Genomic DNA, 18,558 nt, shown 5'->3' with positions numbered 1-18,558 from the left:
CAAAGGCTTTCTCATAGTCCACAAACGCCAAGCAAAGTGGCAGATTATACTCTTCGGTCTTCTGTATAACCTGCCGCAGCGTATGGATGTGGTCTATGGTGCTAAAGCCTTTTCGGAAACCGGCTTGTTCGGGAGGCTGGAAGTCGTCAAACCTGCAAGCGAGACGATTCGTAATGACCCTCGAAAACAACTTGTAGACATGGCTCAGAAGCGAGATAGGTCTGTAGTTCTTCAGTAGGGCTTTATCACCTTTCTTGAAGAACAAGATCACCTCGCCTCCGCTCCATGCTCTCGGCGTTTTGCCCTGAAATATGACGGAATTGAAGAGCCTTTGGAGGACTTTAAGTATTGGCGTTCCGCCCGCTCTCAATAGTTCTGCTGTGATTCCGTCATCTCCTGCCGCTTTGTTGTTTTTGAGTTGTTTGAGGGCCATCCTAATCTCGTACAGGCTGACGTCCGGGATATCTTCAGTGTAGTGTCGGGTAAGCTTGGCTCGAGGGTCTCGAGCCATGCTTTCGCCTGATGTTTTCGTGGAATATAGCTGTCTATAGAAACTCTCAATCTCCCTCAGGATTTCGGGAGTCGACGAAATGATTCTGCCGTCCTCAGTTTTCAGTCTCGCTAGTTGACTTTGCCCAATAGACAGATCTTTTGCGAACACCTTGGAGCCCTTGTTCCGCTCTATAGCCTCTTTAATACGTTTAGTATTAAATTGGCGAAGGTCGCTCGTCAAAGACTTCGAGATCTGTCTATTAAGTTGTCTATAACGTAAGACATCCGCTGAGTCCTGCAGCCTCATTTCGTGTCTCTTATCCATGAGTTCGAGTGTGTGTGCGGAGAGTTTCTGCGTTTTGGTACGGCGGGTTCTAAAATGTTTAGAACCTACCGTACGGACAGCATCCACCATCAGGTCGTTTATATCGTCCACGTCTGCGCAGTTCTCAAGGTACTCGAAGCGGTTTTGAAGCTCGAGCTGAAAACGCTCGGGGTTTTGGATCTGGGCTGGCGCCGGTCGGAGCGTGGATTTTATCAGTCGCGATCTTTCTAGCTTGATATTGATATTCAATGTGCCTCTTACCATGCGGTGATCGCTTCCCGTCTTAACGGCATTGATCACAGAGACATCATTGAATATGTGGTTTTCGTCGACATGATAAAATCGATCTCATTTTTATACCTGCCACTGGGACTCATCCAGGTCCATTTGCGGGTCGCGGGCTTCCTGAAGAAGGAGTTCATCATATAGAGGTTCTCCTTCTCCATAAAGTCCGCAAGCATCCCGCCTCTGGTGTTCCGGACCCCAAATCCAAATTGCCCCACTCTCAGCTCGTTACCGCAACGTTTCCCCAACTGTGCATTAAAGTCCCCCATCACAATCGTGTAGTGGCTTTTATGGCTATGCATGGCTTTAGAAATCTCCTCATACATAGTCTCCACTTCGTCATCATGGTGTCCCGAGGTCGGAGCGTATACCTGGATGACAGTCAGCGAATATCGCGATGATATTCTGAGTACCAGGTACGCTACCCTGCTCGAAACACTACCGATGGTCAACACGTTGTTGACTAGGGACTTGTGGACGATAAACCCGACACCACCCATGGACAGTTGCTCGCCCTCCCGGAAGTACAGCAAGTTACCGGAGCCCAGAGTTATCGTGTCCTCGCCCTTTCTTCGGACTTCAGACAACCCGATGACATCCCAGTGTAACTTGCTGATAGATTCTTCCAACTCGGTAAGCTTCTCGTCGGTCCTCAGTGTGCACGTGTTGTATGTTGCCAGGTACAGTCGTCGTTGGTGGTAGCCGAATCCAGCCCGGAGATTCTTCGCACCCCCTGCCCCGCCGTTACCGTAGCCGCTACCGTAGCCACGGACAACGGGGCTGCCGGGGACTGGGGGCCGTTTTTTATGTGTTGAGGTCATATTGGGGGGGGGGTTTGGACCATAAGCCCACCGCGCTGGTCCAGTGCGTGTTGGTGGGTCGCCAGAGCCTCTTTCGTTGAATAGCAGGATGTACCGCGTGCAGGCGAGGTTGGCTTGGGCTCCGAAAGGTGTCGTTTGGAGCCCCTTACATCCCAATATTATATTTTTTATTATTATAGAATCTAACTTCTGAAGACGGCACAAATAGAAAGAAAGCCGGTCGAACTGCACGGTTTCATAGAGTCGTACGTAGGTAAAATAACCACGGTGGAACATCTTGCAGGGTTTGTAGGTAAAAAGGTTGTTGTTTGCGCCGACTTCAGAAATTATATTCTAACATTGTATTAAAAAATATTTATTATTAGATATATTTTGAACTTGTTTATTTTTTAAATTAGGTAAGTACTTAATACGTACTTTTGTTAACCATAACATGACAACTACTCAATCGATTTTAATGAAATTTGCACTATTCTGTAAGGTGAATGATACTTAATCCAATAAACAAAGAATGATTGAAATACAGATTGATTAAATAACCTCTAACAGCTTAATTTTGCCTATCAACACTGAAAAGGGCTTCCTTCATACAAAAGACATCAACGAGATCACTGTTGTTGTTTAGTAATAATGTTATTTTACCATAAATGTATAATAAGCCGATTAAGCCGATTTTGATGAAACTTGCACTATTACCTAAGTTGGACGATACTTAATCCAAAAAAAATAATATTGCAATACGAATTGTAGTTTCTATGGACAAACATACATTATACATACACCTGCGAAATTTTCCTACATAGAATAACATTAAGTATACGAACATGTGCAATTCCAATAATATTACGTATATACGGGTCAAATAGATGACCTACTTTTTTTGAAGTTGGTTAAAAAGTAGGTAATCGAATTGCCCTACATTTTTTACTTTCGTCCCCAGAGACACTACGGATAGTTTAATTTGATAGAGATAGAAGAATAGATATTTTTACAGAAAATCTTTTGAAGGGAACTAATTCTCTTTATTATTCACCAGCAATTGCTAGCGACGTCGTTCCCGCGGAACTTAATTTACGGTTAGTGTCGAATTTACCCCGTTAAACGTATAGTTACCTAGTAAATTGAACTTTTTGTTTTAATGCGGACTCGGATATATTTTTTGTACTGATATGATGTCTGACAGAAACAGCATATATCTTAAATATTCCATCGGGAAAGAAATAACCCAAGATAAAAAAAAAACTCCCAGATATAATTTTTTGTGACCCTCCTGTGAAAGTGATGTTACAACCATTGTATGTGACATAGTCGATGCGCGAACATCTAGTAGTCTATACGAACAAAACATCAACCGGTCTGTTATTTTAAATATTCATTGAAATAAGTCACCCCTTTACTGTTTTAATTGTACGATGACGTGACACATAGGTACTAAATAAACGCCACACGCCAGAGGCTTTTGTCGTGGTTAGTTACCACCCGACGACCAAGCCGCGCCGCCAAGCGACATTAAATTGTGTTCCGGTGCGATCCTAGATATATATTTTAGGAGAGGGATCCGGGTAACTACCGGGGAAACTAGACTGATTGGCAATTACTATGTAAGCGTGGCCTACCTTAAGCCACATCGTCACCTAAATAAAAATATTATCATTGAGCTTTTGCTTCTATCGTGTGGGTTGTGAGGTGGAATACCAACCTCATCGACCCTGGTGTCAGGGTCAATTGAGCCGCCAAGGGCCCCTGCCATGGCTCATGTAACGACTACTTACTTACATCAGAAAGTGGTAACCGGGACCAATGGCTTAACGTGCCTTCCGAAGCACGGATCATCTTACTGTCGGACAATCAGGTGATCACCCTGTAATGTCCTAACCAAAATAGAGACCACAAAGTTTTTTTTTGTGATATGTTTCCACCGGGAATCGAACCCAGGACCTTCGAATTCGGATTGAACTGGGAAAGCGAAATAAACCGGAAAACTTTTGTGTTTTTGAAGTACTTACCTAATTAAAATTTGCCTTGTTTTGCTTTTTGCTTATTAATAACAGTAGATAAATAACACAGATAAAGAAGGTATTGCTTATTTTGTGTGATTCATGTTACTCGTACAGACACACATGAACAAACGAATTTTCAGCTCACCGCGTGCACTATTCAAAATTTTAATTTGACCTTTATATGTGCAGGGAAGTCACAAATCGAGTTTCATTCTTTCTGAACACTTTGTCTATGTAACCAGTGAGCAAACCAAAAAGCCAGTGTTCAGGTTACAATAATAACGAGCGATAACAGAGTTTGAATAAGTTCCTTTTCCTCACTCCCATTCTTTTGAAATGTAAAATCAAGAGGTAACTGATGCTTTGTGCCCTGTTACAGTGCTTTGATTCGACTATTCGTTGCACGTGTTCGTAGACAGCGAACAAGGGCTTTGTTTCATCGGTTCCGATATTCAAAGTTGTTTTTATTAATTATCGGTAGGCCGAGCCAAAAATCTATGGCGGTTTTTGGAAATACGGAGATCGGGATGCTAAAGTAGCATGCAATACAGTAGTCATAAAGTTACTTAGACAGCAACCAAACTTTTTTTTTTGACGTGACTTATTTTAGATTTGCCGCAGATGGCATTAACTACTTGGCCGGACAAATGGGGAGCGCTGAAGGCTCTCACCCGGTACAACGTTTAAGACAACAGGCCTGAGGGTGCCCAGTTGGGCGCGAACCTCGGCTCAGGGCGTCGTCTGAGAGGAAAAATATTTGAAAGAATTAATCAACCCTAGTGGGTCGATAGCGATAAGCGCTGAATGAGGGAAATCGTCGACCACGCCGGTGGGGTCGGTATCGGGGTCCTGAAGTGTTTGGTGTCGCGAGCTGATTGGCTGCCTCTATGGCTAGAGTAATCGGGTCGTCGGGATCGTATATTACGTTCTTCGGACGCCGATACTTTTCAGTACCGTCCCTAAGCGGGATGTATTCGGAAGCCGCAACTACCAGGGGATTTGGGTGATGCGGAGCAGAATCGAAAAAACGTTTGGAAGCTAATTTGAGCCATTGGGCAATGGTTGGCAGACCTAGGTCAAGGACCACGGAGCTCCCGTGGCTTTCCGCATGAAACGATTTTGTATTACCTGTAGACGGTGGATTTGAGAGGGACTCGCATGAGCGAAAGCTACCCCTGCATAGGTCATGATCGGACGGATGCAAGTCGTGTAGATTTTCACCTTATTCCTAAGGGACAATTTACTTCGCTTGTTAAGGAGACAATGAAGACGGCCCATTACAAACGCGGCGCGATCGCGCACACGTTTGATATGGGCCTTGAAAGAGAGACGTCTATATAAGACTACGCCGATATATTTGACTTGCTCCTCCCAAGGGATCGGCTTGCCAAACATCTTAATGATTTTAAGTTGACGGCGTGACCGTGGCGTGTTATAATAGCCCTTTGAAAAGTACACCGCTGCACTTTTCTCCGGGTTTACCTCGATTCTCCATTTGCGAAACCACTTGCCCAAGGCATTGGCCGCGCGTTGGAGGATTCCGGTCAGCATAACTCGACCACGGCACGAAGAATAGATAGCCATCTATTCTTATAAAGCTAATTCGGTATTAGGGGAACAGCAACCAAACTTAATGAACCAAAAAAAACGCAATAATACGATACCTAAGTATTATGTCACTGGTTTTGATCACTAGGTAAAAATGTATTCTGGTAGCCGGTGCATTGTAGGTACAGAAAATGAGAAAGAGTCGGGAAAACTAGGAGAGAGCCGGTATGCTCACGGACTTTAGTTGGAAGCAATAGACTATATTCGTATAGGTACACGATAACGGAGAAGTACTTAATATTTTGCACTTTATGTATGTATACACGTCACCAGACCATGTCTAATGCTTCATAATAGTTACCTATTTCCATAGAATACAGAATAATTATTATAAGTATCCTATTTCTGAAATGACTGTTGAAAATTAACGTAGAATAGAAAATAATATGTAGGTACTTACGTACGTGGAATATAAATTAACGTAGAGATCTATTTGAACCGCCAACCGTTCTCAATGAGAACCATTTAACTGTGTCTGTAAACTTTTCTAAAAGCATGTCGAATAGTATCTAGCACTCATTACAAGTGCTCTGATTGAAAGTGGCACTAATTTGAGTTCTGTGTTTGTAAACAGTTTGAGGCGAACATGACTGATTTTGCCTACACACTTCGCCTCCTACACGCGTTTCGATGTAGTTATTATTGAGCGTAGGTAATAGGTATACGGTACTTAGCCACGCATCGCCGCGCCTATTTTAAAGCTTATGACTTTATCCCAAACCATAACTAAATAGTAAGTGAGCATGTTCTTAGGTTGTTAGTACTTCGACGGACTGATTTCTAATGTTTTACAGCTGTTAATAGCAACGGATATTTTAAGATTGCTACAATCGGTGATTACCTTTGATCTATATTCAATGCAAATGTAAACACCACGAAAAAAGTTTAAACATTGCAAAGCCTTGAAGTTTTCGGTTTTCTATCTCTGTAAACTTAACTCATAACTGTAATCCCTGAGGGAGTAGGTGCATATGTTAATCAGAAGATATTGATTTATCGAAATTTATCGTCTTGAAGTCCTTAGATGGATATAATGAACCATATGGTGACAGGACTGAAAGGAGATCATCTCATGGCTCAAAATGATCCAATTATGCTAACATTTACACGTCTTTTATGTGTAGGTATAGAGGACAGATAGTAATAATAAATATACATAAACATTGAAGAGGTGACATTAATGCTGGAGCTTATTTGATCTTTGGGGCAGTAGCAGGGCAGGTGGGGTGGGTCATGAGCATTGTTTCGAGTCAAAACTTCAACAAGATCCTAATATCACCTTCTATTGGGTCGCCTGCAGTCAGATAAATCAGACAGCTTACTGAAATCTGTAAGACTTTATATAATTTATATTCAAGATACCTACTACCACTGTTCTGCAGGACTGTACTTAATAAAGAAAAACATAAATGCCTTAAAGTACCTAGAACCTTGCCTTTGGTTACTTCCTTTATTAATACTTATGTACCTACTACATATACTGATGATAAACGGGTATTTTTGGCTTTGATCATAAAAGATATCCAATCTAAGCTGCATCAAGATTGAATCTGCCACTTGTCTTTATCATACAGCGATTTCGATCACGCAGATGGTGTACCTAGTAAACCGTGAGTAAAACCATCAAATTAGTAAATACCCACTTAGTCACTTAATTATTTTTTGATAGATAAGGCGAAATAATGTACCTAAGCAACTTTCGTTATTTAAAATAATTCATAACCATATTTTATGGTGCTATTCTTGTTACAAACAGTAATTAACTGCTCTTGCTCTTATAGCCAAGATTTATAAATGAATGATGAATTCATTCCGCGCTGCGTACGTAATGTCTTGGGTCGGACGGAACCCTCGGTATTCGGCGAGTCGGACTCGGAGAGCAAGTTGTTATAAATAGTTACCTTTATCAGCGAAATATTTCATCGGAAGTAGTCATCATTTAAGTAAGATATTTGAGATATCTATAACAAAGACTTAGAAGATGCTTGTTGTACCTACCTCCTATTTACCACAAATAAGGTACTTACACTCTTCGGAAAAACAGCGTCAACCGGAGAGAGCAGAGGTGAGAGTATACTCCTCAATGTTGCGCATCAATCAGGTCGCGGGAGAATTTACACATACATACTTAAGATCACGCCTGTTTCCCCTGGGGTTAGGCAGAGTAGACCACGGAGCTCCACTTACTACGATCCTGACACACCACTTTGCTTCTTCCACTCTCATTAAAGACTTCATGCATGCTTGCCGGTTTAGAGTACTCTTGACCTGACTCTTGTTTAAAACATCCTGGACCTGTTCGCGGTAGGTATGTACAGTCATGAGCAATATAATGTACCCACTTTAGGACTCTGTCGCACTAACATATTTGACATTTTTTGAGACTTACAGTTCAATTTGTCAAAAAAGTTAATGTGACATGGTACCAAAGTGTATACATATTAATGCTCGTGACCGTACGCCTGATTTTGCCGTGATAATAATTTAGCTAGGCTAGCCTTAATGTAAGTAGAGTATGTAATGCAGCGGGTTAAAAACCGCTTCTTTGGCAGTTAAATTCCTATATTTAACACATGCTGCCTGACGTATTTAGGTACCCAACAATAATGGCGTCGAATACAGAAAGTGCCTCACTAACATGTACCGGTATGTACCTACTTATCTTTTTCTTATTAAATTGGTTTTGAATTAAATTAGGTATCTACCGGTTAGGTCAGCTAAATTAGGTACCTACCTGCATTGCGGCTAAACGTGGTTCGCCATTTTGTAGAACGTGTTTCGGTGACAATCTGGCTAATTGTTGAGCCGCCACATAAAAAAAACGACCCTGTTTTTGAAAATGGCTAGCCGTAATGTAATACGGCGGATTATATAATCGAGCTCCGAACTGAGATGGCAATAGGTGTAATCAATTCGAAATTGATTCGAAAGATAAGTCCAGGCAGCATATAGGTTCAGCATAATATGCTGAAGCAAACTCAATGTATACCCTTTTAACGTAGCGTGGTTATTTAATACATCTTGCAATGGATGTACTCCAAATGGGATATAATCGTGCGCATATGTTATGTATTACGGTGTGAATGACAGCAGGACAGAGATATAGTAAAAGACGAAACATGTCTCTTTCGCACCATGATTAAAGTAACGAGAGATGTCACTTCAGTTTGAGGAAATATATATTTTTTCAGCACATGCCTGCCTGTGCTTATCTTTTGAATGATTCTCCTACTGCCATCTCTGGTCAATATGCTATACGTGAAGTAAGTACCACGCCATCTATCGTGAGAGCACGGAACTGCACTATGTAAAGGAGTGTTACGTTCCAGAACAGTTGCAGCTTTTGGTTGACGGAGCACTTAGTTGGAGCAACATGTTTTTTTAATTTACAAAATTTTAATTTATTTCAAGGATTGAGACACAAAGTATAAAAGTTAAAATTAAAAACATCCTTCAAATCTTTAATCTGAATTTATTTATAGTTCTGTCACAACTTTGGTTTTTACATAGAATTCACGCATCGAATTATATGAGTATAATATGTACTCAATCTTGACCATGTTTTATTTAATATAAACATCTCAGTTGTGGGTAACAGCACATCAAAGGCAATGTTTTTCAGTATTACTAAACAGTCAAATGGCTATGTAAGAACATTAAAACTATGAATAACCATAACTTATACTAAAAACATGAAACTATTTGTAAGAGTATTTATTATCCACCCTTCTTCCACTTTTCACCAGGTGTGTACTCAGTCATTGGTTTCCCAGATATGCCACAAGTTCCAATTCCAACTCTACCAGTTAGGTTGTCTGGAGAAGCAAAAATGCTTTTACTCTTCACTCCTGGCTTTTTAGCAGCTTTAGTATTGAAGGAAAGCCATTTGTTTTTCTCACTTTCTCTCTCCTCTTCAATTTGCTTAAATCTTTGTTGTTTTTTTTGTTTCTTCTTCTTCAAGTATTCTCTGTTATAACCTTTTCCATGCCTAAAATAATAGTATCATTTAAGAGAAAGCCATTTAATAACAAAAAAATGTTTTGGTTCAATATGTCTTATACTCACTTGCCCTCGTCACTCTCAGCCGGCCTTTTAATACCAGTTCCTAAGGGTTTGATGTCCAGCAAGGAAACATTTTCTAGGGTTGTGTAGCCATCAAACTTTACTTTGAGGCTATCTTCAGCTATCTCTTCAATCAGAGCTTCATAGAACCTAAAGTTCATGGTTTGCATTAACATTTGCATTAACATTATAAGAAACATTATAAGCTGCAATCGATAATATTAATTAGAGAAAAGATAGTAGACACCCACACAGAGTACAGAGCATGAACCACATGTGATTATTAGAATTTTTATGCGGTTCTTTACTGTTACGATCTACATTCCTTTATAAACATGGGGTAAAACTTTTACCCAGGCAAACCCAGGTCAAGTTACATAATATTACACTTGATGTGCTACTACTGTGTTTAAAATTTAAATGCAGTACCAATTTATACTTACGCTCCATCTGCTCTCCACTTGGCTAAGCACTTTTCTCCAACCTTCCATAAAGTCTGCGGCCTTTCGGAAGCTCCTTCGGCCGCCAACAGGGACGCTGTAACATCATCGTCATTACTAGAACCATGAATATTGGGCACTTTGGAGTTACCTTCCTGGGTCTTTATTAGATCTTTTGTCAATTCAATTACTTCTTCCAGATCCGCTTTCAGCTTCAGCAGCTCCTCATTCTGAGGGTCGGTAAGTAAAGCTGCTTCCACCTGAAACATCAATTGAAAGTGATTATCATCGCTTTGTAGATGTAAGTATTGAAGACATGCACGTAGCTTTATTGGTAAATTAATATAAAAATCACCTGCTGTAGTTGTAGATTGTAATTTCTCAAATCTTCAGCCATCGCTTAAGTGATTGTTGATATTTGTTCCCGTATTAAGCGATACTGTTTTGCAATAACTTCACTGTTTCACATTTATTTATGATAATGATGCGACGCACACTCACACAAGACACGACCATCGATGTTTGATTGACAGCTAACTTTGACATTGACATAGGGATGCCTGCCAGACACGTTTTTGCAATTTCCTTTCCCCTATTTCCTTAAAAAATCCTAAGGAATATGAAAGATATACGATTCCCAAGTCTTGAAATTAAACATTATGCGGATCAATCAATGCCCGTCAAATATGTGAGACAAGAAATGGATTGGCTGAAATAATAAAAAGAAACATGGGGATTCAAAGTTTCTCCTATCGTTTTTGTTTCGCCAAAACTGTGAAAAGGTCCGCTAATCTGGCAACCCTGAAATGTTGTATGACCATAGAGTATGAAAATAGCTTTTTTTAGGCCTTGTTCTATATCAGTTGGAACAGTATTGAAAAAATATGAAAAAACCTTGTTAAATTAGCTTGTAACTGTGGAAGCATTGATGTTACTATCGTGGAAGCAATGACGATTATATGAATATATTTAATGAATATTCACGCTTATTTCCCACCGGGGTAAGCAGAGACTACGGAATTCCATTTGCTTCGATTCTGACACACTTCTCTTGCTTCCTCCACGTTCATCGATCGTTTCATACACGCACGCCAGTTCAGAGTAGATCTTACGATCCTTTCTTCCACCATTTAATTACCGCCTAAAACACAAAACAGTAATTTTTATCTCCGTTGGAGTTCTGTATGCTCTACATGCATTTCCGGAGAAATTGAAGAACATTTTTATTTACGTATAAGTAGCTACATGGGATGTTCAGTGTTTTTCCATATTTATCACAACATTCGAGCGTTTCCGCACTATTCCGATTTTTATCTGATTTCAGTTTTTGAAATGACCGATCCAGTGGCCGGATACCCGTAGTACTACTATTTATATGTATAGTTTGTACACTAATCCTTCTCAGACTCGGATCGTATAAGAATCAGATGTAGTGCGAAAAAGTTCTTAGCTTCAAAAACAAAGTCAAATACTTATTTTTAGAATTGTATTATTTTATATACGTATAAAAATACTTAATTTACATTACAATACAACTATATTACTAGAAATGACATCAATATAAATAAGATAAATAGTTAAAAAAAGGTTTTAACATTTTTATTAAATCCACTTAAAACGGTCACTAACTTTGAGTAAATAAGTTACTTACAAATTATGTGTCGCACTAGGCATAAGTTACAATGTATGTATAATAATTATGTACAAGTAAAAGTATTTCGTTGGCTCCCTATACCGTACCTACTGCAGTAAATTCTTACAATCAGTCAACGCAATATGATTATCAAATCTCAATGCACAGCAAGTGTTATTAATTAGGGTAAATGCATAAGTAATAAATAAATTAGTAAAAAATATACCTATTATATACTTACATATTTTCTTTACAAGCACGCACATGAATCATATTTCATCGTTACTTTTTATTATTTCAGCCATACCAGTTTTTACCTTACTAATGTATCTGAATCTGAATATTATCAAAGATTAAACAAGTTCATTAAAATGCATTCAGGACTGAAAAGAAACGCTGTCAAACTTATTGACTATTGACGAAATCTCAAGAAACATCAAAGGAGAAAGAGCAAGGAAGGAAAGAAATAGATGGAATGGCTTTTGTGCCGTAATGATGGGCGTGAAGTGAAGGGTGCCGAGAGTAAACATCTTGTGGTTATACACACACACGGTTTCAACCAAGTTGAAAACGATTACGAAACACGACTCTTCTTTAGACGTGAATTATTGTAAGTTTGCATCAGATCACTACTTGGCTGCTTGAATTATCGTAATCGTTTGCAACTTGGCTAAGGCCCCAGGTTTGAATCCTGCTTGACATCTACAATTTGTAACTAAGAACATAAACCTGCAATAATAATACACCTATTTTTGGATACTTTCCAAATTAGCACTTTCATGTCAAACCTTATTGTAACTTTCTTTTTGTCAAATAATGTCCCAGTGATGTTCTGCAACATATTGAATACTGGAACCATAAGTTGTGTTTTGTCTCCGAAGGGGTATGCAGAGGTGTATAGTGCACACATCCACTCCTCGCCAGCTATGTTTAAGTCCCATGTAGGGGGCGAGCCTATTTCCATTAATCGAGTCGGAGTCCCATAAATTCTGGAAAATGCGTGATATCAATCTATGATCCAAACATGAATTCAAACTCATAAAGTCGAATTCAGTGGTTTAGACCCGAACCCGGGATTCAAACCCGTGACACTAATCGTAGTGTGACTTACATCGGTAAGTCACGCACTTTCTGAACAAGGCTATCATGGTTTCATTATGCGTCAACGTTGACGAGGTGGCTTTGTAGAGCAGTGGACTGGTGGTAGCGGCGGCGGGACGCAAAGTCTTCGTTGTCGTCGTTGAGTCGCTCTTGTTCCACTGTGATGTCCGCGTGTACTGGGGTCACCACCAGCTGCTCGTATTCCAGCGGCCGCTTGCTGCAATCATGATTACGAACATAAAAATATATACACTCACACAATCGTATACATAATTAATGATGACCTGTAACAGGTAACCAGCCCGTGTCATCTACCACCACAACAGACACGGCATGATTCCTAAGTTGACTTCTAAGACAAGAAACAAGGTTCTTAAACATTACGCAATTTAATTATATTATAAAAGTCATAACATAAAAGTTTGAAATCCCTAGAACTAAAAGAAACATAATTATATGAAACTGTAAGTTTACCCAATAGCCTGTAGGAAGGATATCTTCAGCCAGTGAAAGAAGCGGAACTCTGACGCGCGGCCAGGCTTCACAGCGGGGTTGGCAGCGCCGATGTACAGCCACAGCAGCCACAAGATCGACAGGCAACCCAGGGCGTACATCCAGTGCACCAAAAACATTAGTAGCAGTTTTATCGCCACCTAATTAGAAACAATAAAATTACTTTCTACAAATAGGATAGAGAACAACATACCGGTTAAATATTAAACCTTTGATTTTCGATAAATTATTTTAAAGTACGTTCATTAACCACTAGATATGCTCGCGGCTTCGCCTACGTGAACCCTGAAGGTCTATTCTAAATATTGCTAATATACGTATTTTTTGAAATACGATACGTTTTTTTATTTCGTTTCTTTTGTTAAGTATGCGGACCCTGTGAAAAACGGGATAATGCTAAGGAGACGATGATGACGTATTTTTTGGAATCCGATGAGTATTTTCGGAGATACCCTCTTTTAATACAAACTTTTAATACTTGTGTAACATATTAGTGTACATTAGTAACTTGAATACATACCCCAGATAGAGACAGCCACCTGTTACAGAGATGCGAGTACCAGTTCTTGTTTTTCGAGTGTACACTGACACTCGGTCGCCGTACAGCGTCACCGTTTGATAACCTTCCATTCATTATCGCTGGGTCAGTAGGAGACGGTGTGAAGTCCTATAAAAATGTTAATCAGAATGTAAGAAGGTGCTTTGCGAATTCACTAAAACAACGCAAAAGGACCAGGGGGGTTAAAATGGCCACATCGAAGCAATTAATCTAAGAAAGCAATATTGCTATTTGACATTTGTTTGCATTGTGCACTTACTTTTATATGCGCAAATGTTAAATTGCAACATTGCTTTCTTAGATGAATTACTTCGATGTGGCCATTTTAACCCCCCAGTAATTTCCTCTTCTGGGAATTACGGGAACTTTGTATGTTTCCAACATAACATAACATAAAATAAACAGCCAATATATCTCCCACTGCTGGGTACAGGCCTCCCCTCAATCAACCGGAGGTGGTATGGAGCATACTCCACCACGCTGCTCCAATGCGGGTTGGTGGAGGTGTTTTTTTTTACGGCTAATAGCCGGGACCAACGGCTTAACGTGCCCTCCGAAGCACGGAATCAACTTACTTTTTCGGACAATCAGATGATTCAAGCCTGATAAGTCCTTACCAAACAAAGGACAGAACGATTCACAAGTAGCTTATTTGAGAACACATATAATACTGTTACAATCTATGTTGAAATGTACGCAAGTGTGACACTTACACCAACAGTTTTATGACGAATCCTCTCAGGGAACAACAGATCGAGATCGCTGCCAGTAGCGCCATAAACCTGAGTATCCCTCTGCGAATGACCCTGGAATCTGCAAGTGAATATATTTGTTATACATCATTCACTTTTTCGATCCCTAGTTGTGACAAAAAGGTGTAGAGCTCATTTAGTTTAGTTTATCTATGACAAAAATAATAATTGCGATCACCGAATGGCATGGCTACACTTATGCCATCTATTGTCGCCGAGCTAGGGTCCAAACACCCTTATATCTTAGATGATATAAACTAAAATAAAGTACATACCTCATCTCACGTTTGTGTTGCAAATCAAATGTCTGTGCGAGGGCAAAGTAAGAGTAATCAATGCTAGCGTATGTGATGAGGAACGGCATCGTGACGATGGGCGCGAGTGCGTTGATGTCCCCAATAATGATAAACGTGATGGTCACTATTGCCACTACCACCATTGAATATATCGGCACTTTGTTCGGGCCTCGCTGCGGACATAAAAAGAAAAATATGAGAATGGTAACTACAAAAACCAGCTCAAAATATTTGATGTTTTAATAAAATGAAATATTACGCATAATGCACCGTCTTAATAAGTATGCGGAACACAGAGCCCAATAAGAACAACATAAAATGAAATATTCCTTAAAGGCTACTATCGTTGGTTATAAAGCCAGCGTTTCTTCCAGCTGTCAGTAGACTTCCAATGCGCAAACTTCAATTACATAGTTGTACTTCTAGCAAAACAGATTTCTAAGCAGTAAACAGTTACAAGTCAAACAGTCCTCACACAATAAAAAGTGAGGTGAGTCAACTAATATAATCACCAAGTCAAATTACCATGACTCCACAAGGGACTTATAGATAGTGTTAAATTAAAGCAAATCTTAATATAGTAGACCATCTACTTACACCTCTACCCAGAATTTCTAGTCCAGGTATGACCCTTTCATTGGCAATACTTTGCAGAACCCTGGGTGTGCCATACATAGCACCGAGACATGAACTCATGGAGCTGACATACAGGCCAGCTAACAGTAACACTGTCACAGCAGAAATATCAGCTGTGATTGAAAGGTTGTTCTGAAGGCCCGTTCTTGTCACGGTTGCTGCTAGAGTTATGATGAACATCAAGTATAGGAATGTTCTGAAAACAAATAATTATATCATATACATTTCTTTTTCTCTGATCTTTGACACTACAAAGTCTATTTTCGATATTTTTTCTCTGATATAAATATTTAATTATATAAAAATTCTCACCCGGTACTTATAGCTGCCAGAGAGCCACTGGGTATATTAGCAGATGGGTTTTTCAAGTCACCACTCATGTTAATACCAGCCAATATACCCGTGATGGTCGGGAAGAATACTCCGAAACAGGTAAACCAAGAATTTCCTTGCTCGTATTGTGACCATGTGTTGTTGGCCATTGTACCACCCATCCAACCTTTGAATTCAGTACCTACAAATATAGAGTAAATATTGAATAGCTAGCCATAAGAAGGAAGTTGGTATAATTAGTTGATGTGAATAACTAATGAAGATAAAAATAATCAGACTACATTAAAAGTTCGAGATCTAAATCAGCAGTGTTAATAATTAATTACATCATCTAAGCAATATTCTTACCAGTAACAGATGTGAATGACCCCACAAAGAAGTCAAGAGCAGCTAGAAGGATGATCAACAATAATATAAATTGCAATTTTATGACCCATTTCACTCCCGCTACATTTATAGTAGCTAGCAGTATCAATGCAGCGATAGCAAACCCTCGGGCCGGCCACTGATTCTCAGCTGATACATTCACTAAACTCGCCATGGACTCCCCAAAACCATACACATTTAAGGCACAGCCTACAGCCTGAAATGGAATAAATTATTTATTATTCACTGAGGTAAAACTAAGAAAATAGTTCCTTATTTGTTAAATGATCAATAAATATTGGCATTGGTTAATACTTATAGTGCTAAAACTATCAGTTATTAACATTTATAAATATAATTAATGATGAAATCATTTTCTAATAAAAGAACTTACCTGCCCAAAACAATATACCATTCCTAGAGACCCTCCCATCCTCGATCCTAATGTGTGCGCTAGCAGGAAGTAGACTCCTCCGCTTTCTATTCTGCATCTCTCACAGATGCCTACCGCTGATAACACTGAGATCAGAGCTACAAAAACTAGAAACCACACACATAAAAATCAGTTACAACTTTACAATGTTATATGAAATAGTTGCCTAAAAATTTAAAAGCACTTCTTACCTGTAAAAATAACTATAAATACGGCATTAACTATGCCGGCCTGGCCAACAAGCCAGCCGGATCGTAAGAATACAATAACTCCAAAAATATTGATAAGACATGATGTGAATACTCCATCCCAAGTGCCAAATAACACTGGTTGTGATATGAAAAAGTTAGATTTCCACCAAGGCACATCACCCTGAAAAGAACATAATTTGCAATAGAAAAAGGTATGACTGAGTAGGTAGTGTTGTGATGTCATATCCATAAATTCATGCCTAATCTTATCAATACAGATTATATGTAATATTTATACTAAGGAAGAAAGAAGTAATATACAAGTTTATATGACTGTATATTTAACGAAGTATTTACCAAAACTACTTAATAACAACTAGGTAAACCTCGCGTCGGAAACCTAGTTTCTCTTATAAGTAGGTAGATAATGAATGGAAAGTCACAAAAGACAAAGTACTATTCACTTGGTTCATAACAATGGATATGGTTTATTTTATTCAGAAAATGTTATACCTGTATATCGGCGAAGATTTCGTTGGCTCCAGAGGCTTGGTGACCACCACTACCATATTGTGATTCATTGCCTAGGTCCACGAAGCCACCAGATTGTCTTCTCATGCGAGCCCTGTCGAACCCCGGCTCGTCATTCCGGAAACTATCTAAGTCATTTCTTCTAGATTGATTATTTTGTTCCATTTTATATTATTTAAAAACTATAGGTGCATAATTATAAAAAAATATTGTTTACAAAATCCCGCAAGAGCATCGCGGAATCGCAAGATTCGCAAGTACTAGCACTTGTGTTATTGTAGCCAGATAAATAGAAAATACGGTTATTTAGAAATATAAAAATAAATACTTATATCACACGAATGCAAGGATAGGTATTGACTTTGATATAAGGCTTTTATTACCCAAGCTAATTACAAATCAAAATAAATTATTAATAATACAACTGGATAAAGAACTGAATCATAGAATAATTAAATGAACTAGATAGGTACTACAAAAACACACACATGTCAGCATGTCACACAGAATTTAAATGTCAGTTTTTTTTTTTGGCGGGAAACGGGAACGGGACAGTTGCTTTCTTCATTGAATAATCTAAATAATTAATACGAAGTGGTGTTTTGTGGTTAATGATCGCATTAAGTTAGTCGGAAGACATTCGCGAGTGTTATTATATTGGAGTATTCAATAAACAAAGTGTATCTGCCTATTTTCGCTTCGTGTCAGGAAGCCGCTTCATAACTCAAAAGTTTATGCGGACTTTTGAGTTAATTCGTTTGGGGTTCGGAGTAGGAGTCTACTCCGAGGGTGGGGGCTTAGGTTTCATCATCATCACCTTTCATCATTTCATTAATCATCAAGAAAAAAAAATACGTCAGACATGGCTGTATGGGCATAGTTCCCTTTGCCTTACCCTTCGGGGAAAAACAAAACAAAAAAAAAAAAAAAAAAAATTTAAATGTCAAATTGACGTTATCACTTTCGTTCACAAATTTCGCCACGATACGTTTTGAAAGTAAGTAAGGTTTTTAAATATACCCTCTGCGGTTGAATGACGGAGGCGTGTGCCCAGCAGTGGGACGTCTAAAGGCTGTTTAATTTCTAAAATATAAAATGACCTTAGGTATATGATGTAGATAGAAATCCATTGATAATAGCCGAATGAAGGTGAAAATGTAGGTACGGAGGTATTTCCATCA

General features: G+C 39.1%; 2 protein-coding genes across 2 annotated transcripts; both read right to left on the bottom strand.

Moving 5' to 3' along the window:
• Positions 1–8,983: 8,983 nt before the first annotated feature.
• LOC126375200 (survival of motor neuron-related-splicing factor 30) lies at positions 8,984–10,559 on the bottom strand. The gene is made up of 4 exons (XM_050022088.1): positions 10,389–10,559; positions 10,037–10,293; positions 9,597–9,743; positions 8,984–9,519 (listed from the first exon to the last, which is right to left on the bottom strand). Exons 1-4 carry the CDS (start codon positions 10,428–10,430, stop codon positions 9,249–9,251), a joined length of 717 nt encoding a protein of 238 aa, XP_049878045.1. The 5' UTR covers positions 10,431–10,559; the 3' UTR covers positions 8,984–9,248.
• A 945-nt stretch (positions 10,560–11,504) lies between these two features.
• LOC126375174 (solute carrier family 12 member 8) lies at positions 11,505–17,818 on the bottom strand. Its single transcript, XM_050022045.1, has 11 exons — positions 17,360–17,818; positions 16,847–17,027; positions 16,617–16,762; positions 16,205–16,439; positions 15,836–16,037; positions 15,485–15,719; positions 14,867–15,060; positions 14,553–14,652; positions 13,801–13,947; positions 13,242–13,420; positions 11,505–12,984 (listed from the first exon to the last, which is right to left on the bottom strand). The coding sequence occupies exons 1-11, from the start codon at positions 17,540–17,542 to the stop codon at positions 12,822–12,824; spliced, it is 1,965 nt and encodes a 654-aa protein (XP_049878002.1). The 5' UTR covers positions 17,543–17,818; the 3' UTR covers positions 11,505–12,821.
• Positions 17,819–18,558: the final 740 nt, after the last annotated feature.

This window comes from Pectinophora gossypiella, chromosome 2, assembly GCF_024362695.1.
Source record: "Pectinophora gossypiella chromosome 2, ilPecGoss1.1, whole genome shotgun sequence".
In the NCBI taxonomy this organism is placed as follows: Eukaryota; Metazoa; Arthropoda; class Insecta; order Lepidoptera; family Gelechiidae; genus Pectinophora; species Pectinophora gossypiella.
Note: the sequence above shows the minus strand (reverse complement) of the source record. Positions and strands in the feature narration are given on the sequence as shown.

What these genes read in the sequence shown, in the direction of transcription:
- LOC126375200 (XM_050022088.1), bottom strand. Translation starts at nt 10,430, where the DNA reads ATGGCTGAAGATTTGAGAAATTACAATCTACAACTACAGCAG. An exon ending in AAGTGGAGAGCAGATGGAGC is followed by an intron (nt 9,744 to 10,036) that starts GTAAGTATAAAT and finishes CATGAACTTTAG; the next exon opens with GTTCTATGAAGCTCTGATTG. An exon ending in GCTGAGAGTGACGAGGGCAA is followed by an intron (nt 9,520 to 9,596) that starts GTGAGTATAAGA and finishes CTATTATTTTAG; the next exon opens with GCATGGAAAAGGTTATAACA.
- LOC126375174 (XM_050022045.1), bottom strand. Translation starts at nt 17,542, where the DNA reads ATGGAACAAAATAATCAATCTAGAAGAAATGACTTAGATAGTTTCCGG. An exon ending in GGTGGCTGTCTCTATCTGGG is followed by an intron (nt 13,421 to 13,800) that starts GTATGTATTCAA and finishes GTTTCTAATTAG; the next exon opens with GTGGCGATAAAACTGCTACT. An exon ending in TCCTTCCTACAGGCTATTGG is followed by an intron (nt 12,985 to 13,241) that starts GTAAACTTACAG and finishes TCATGATTGCAG; the next exon opens with CAAGCGGCCGCTGGAATACG.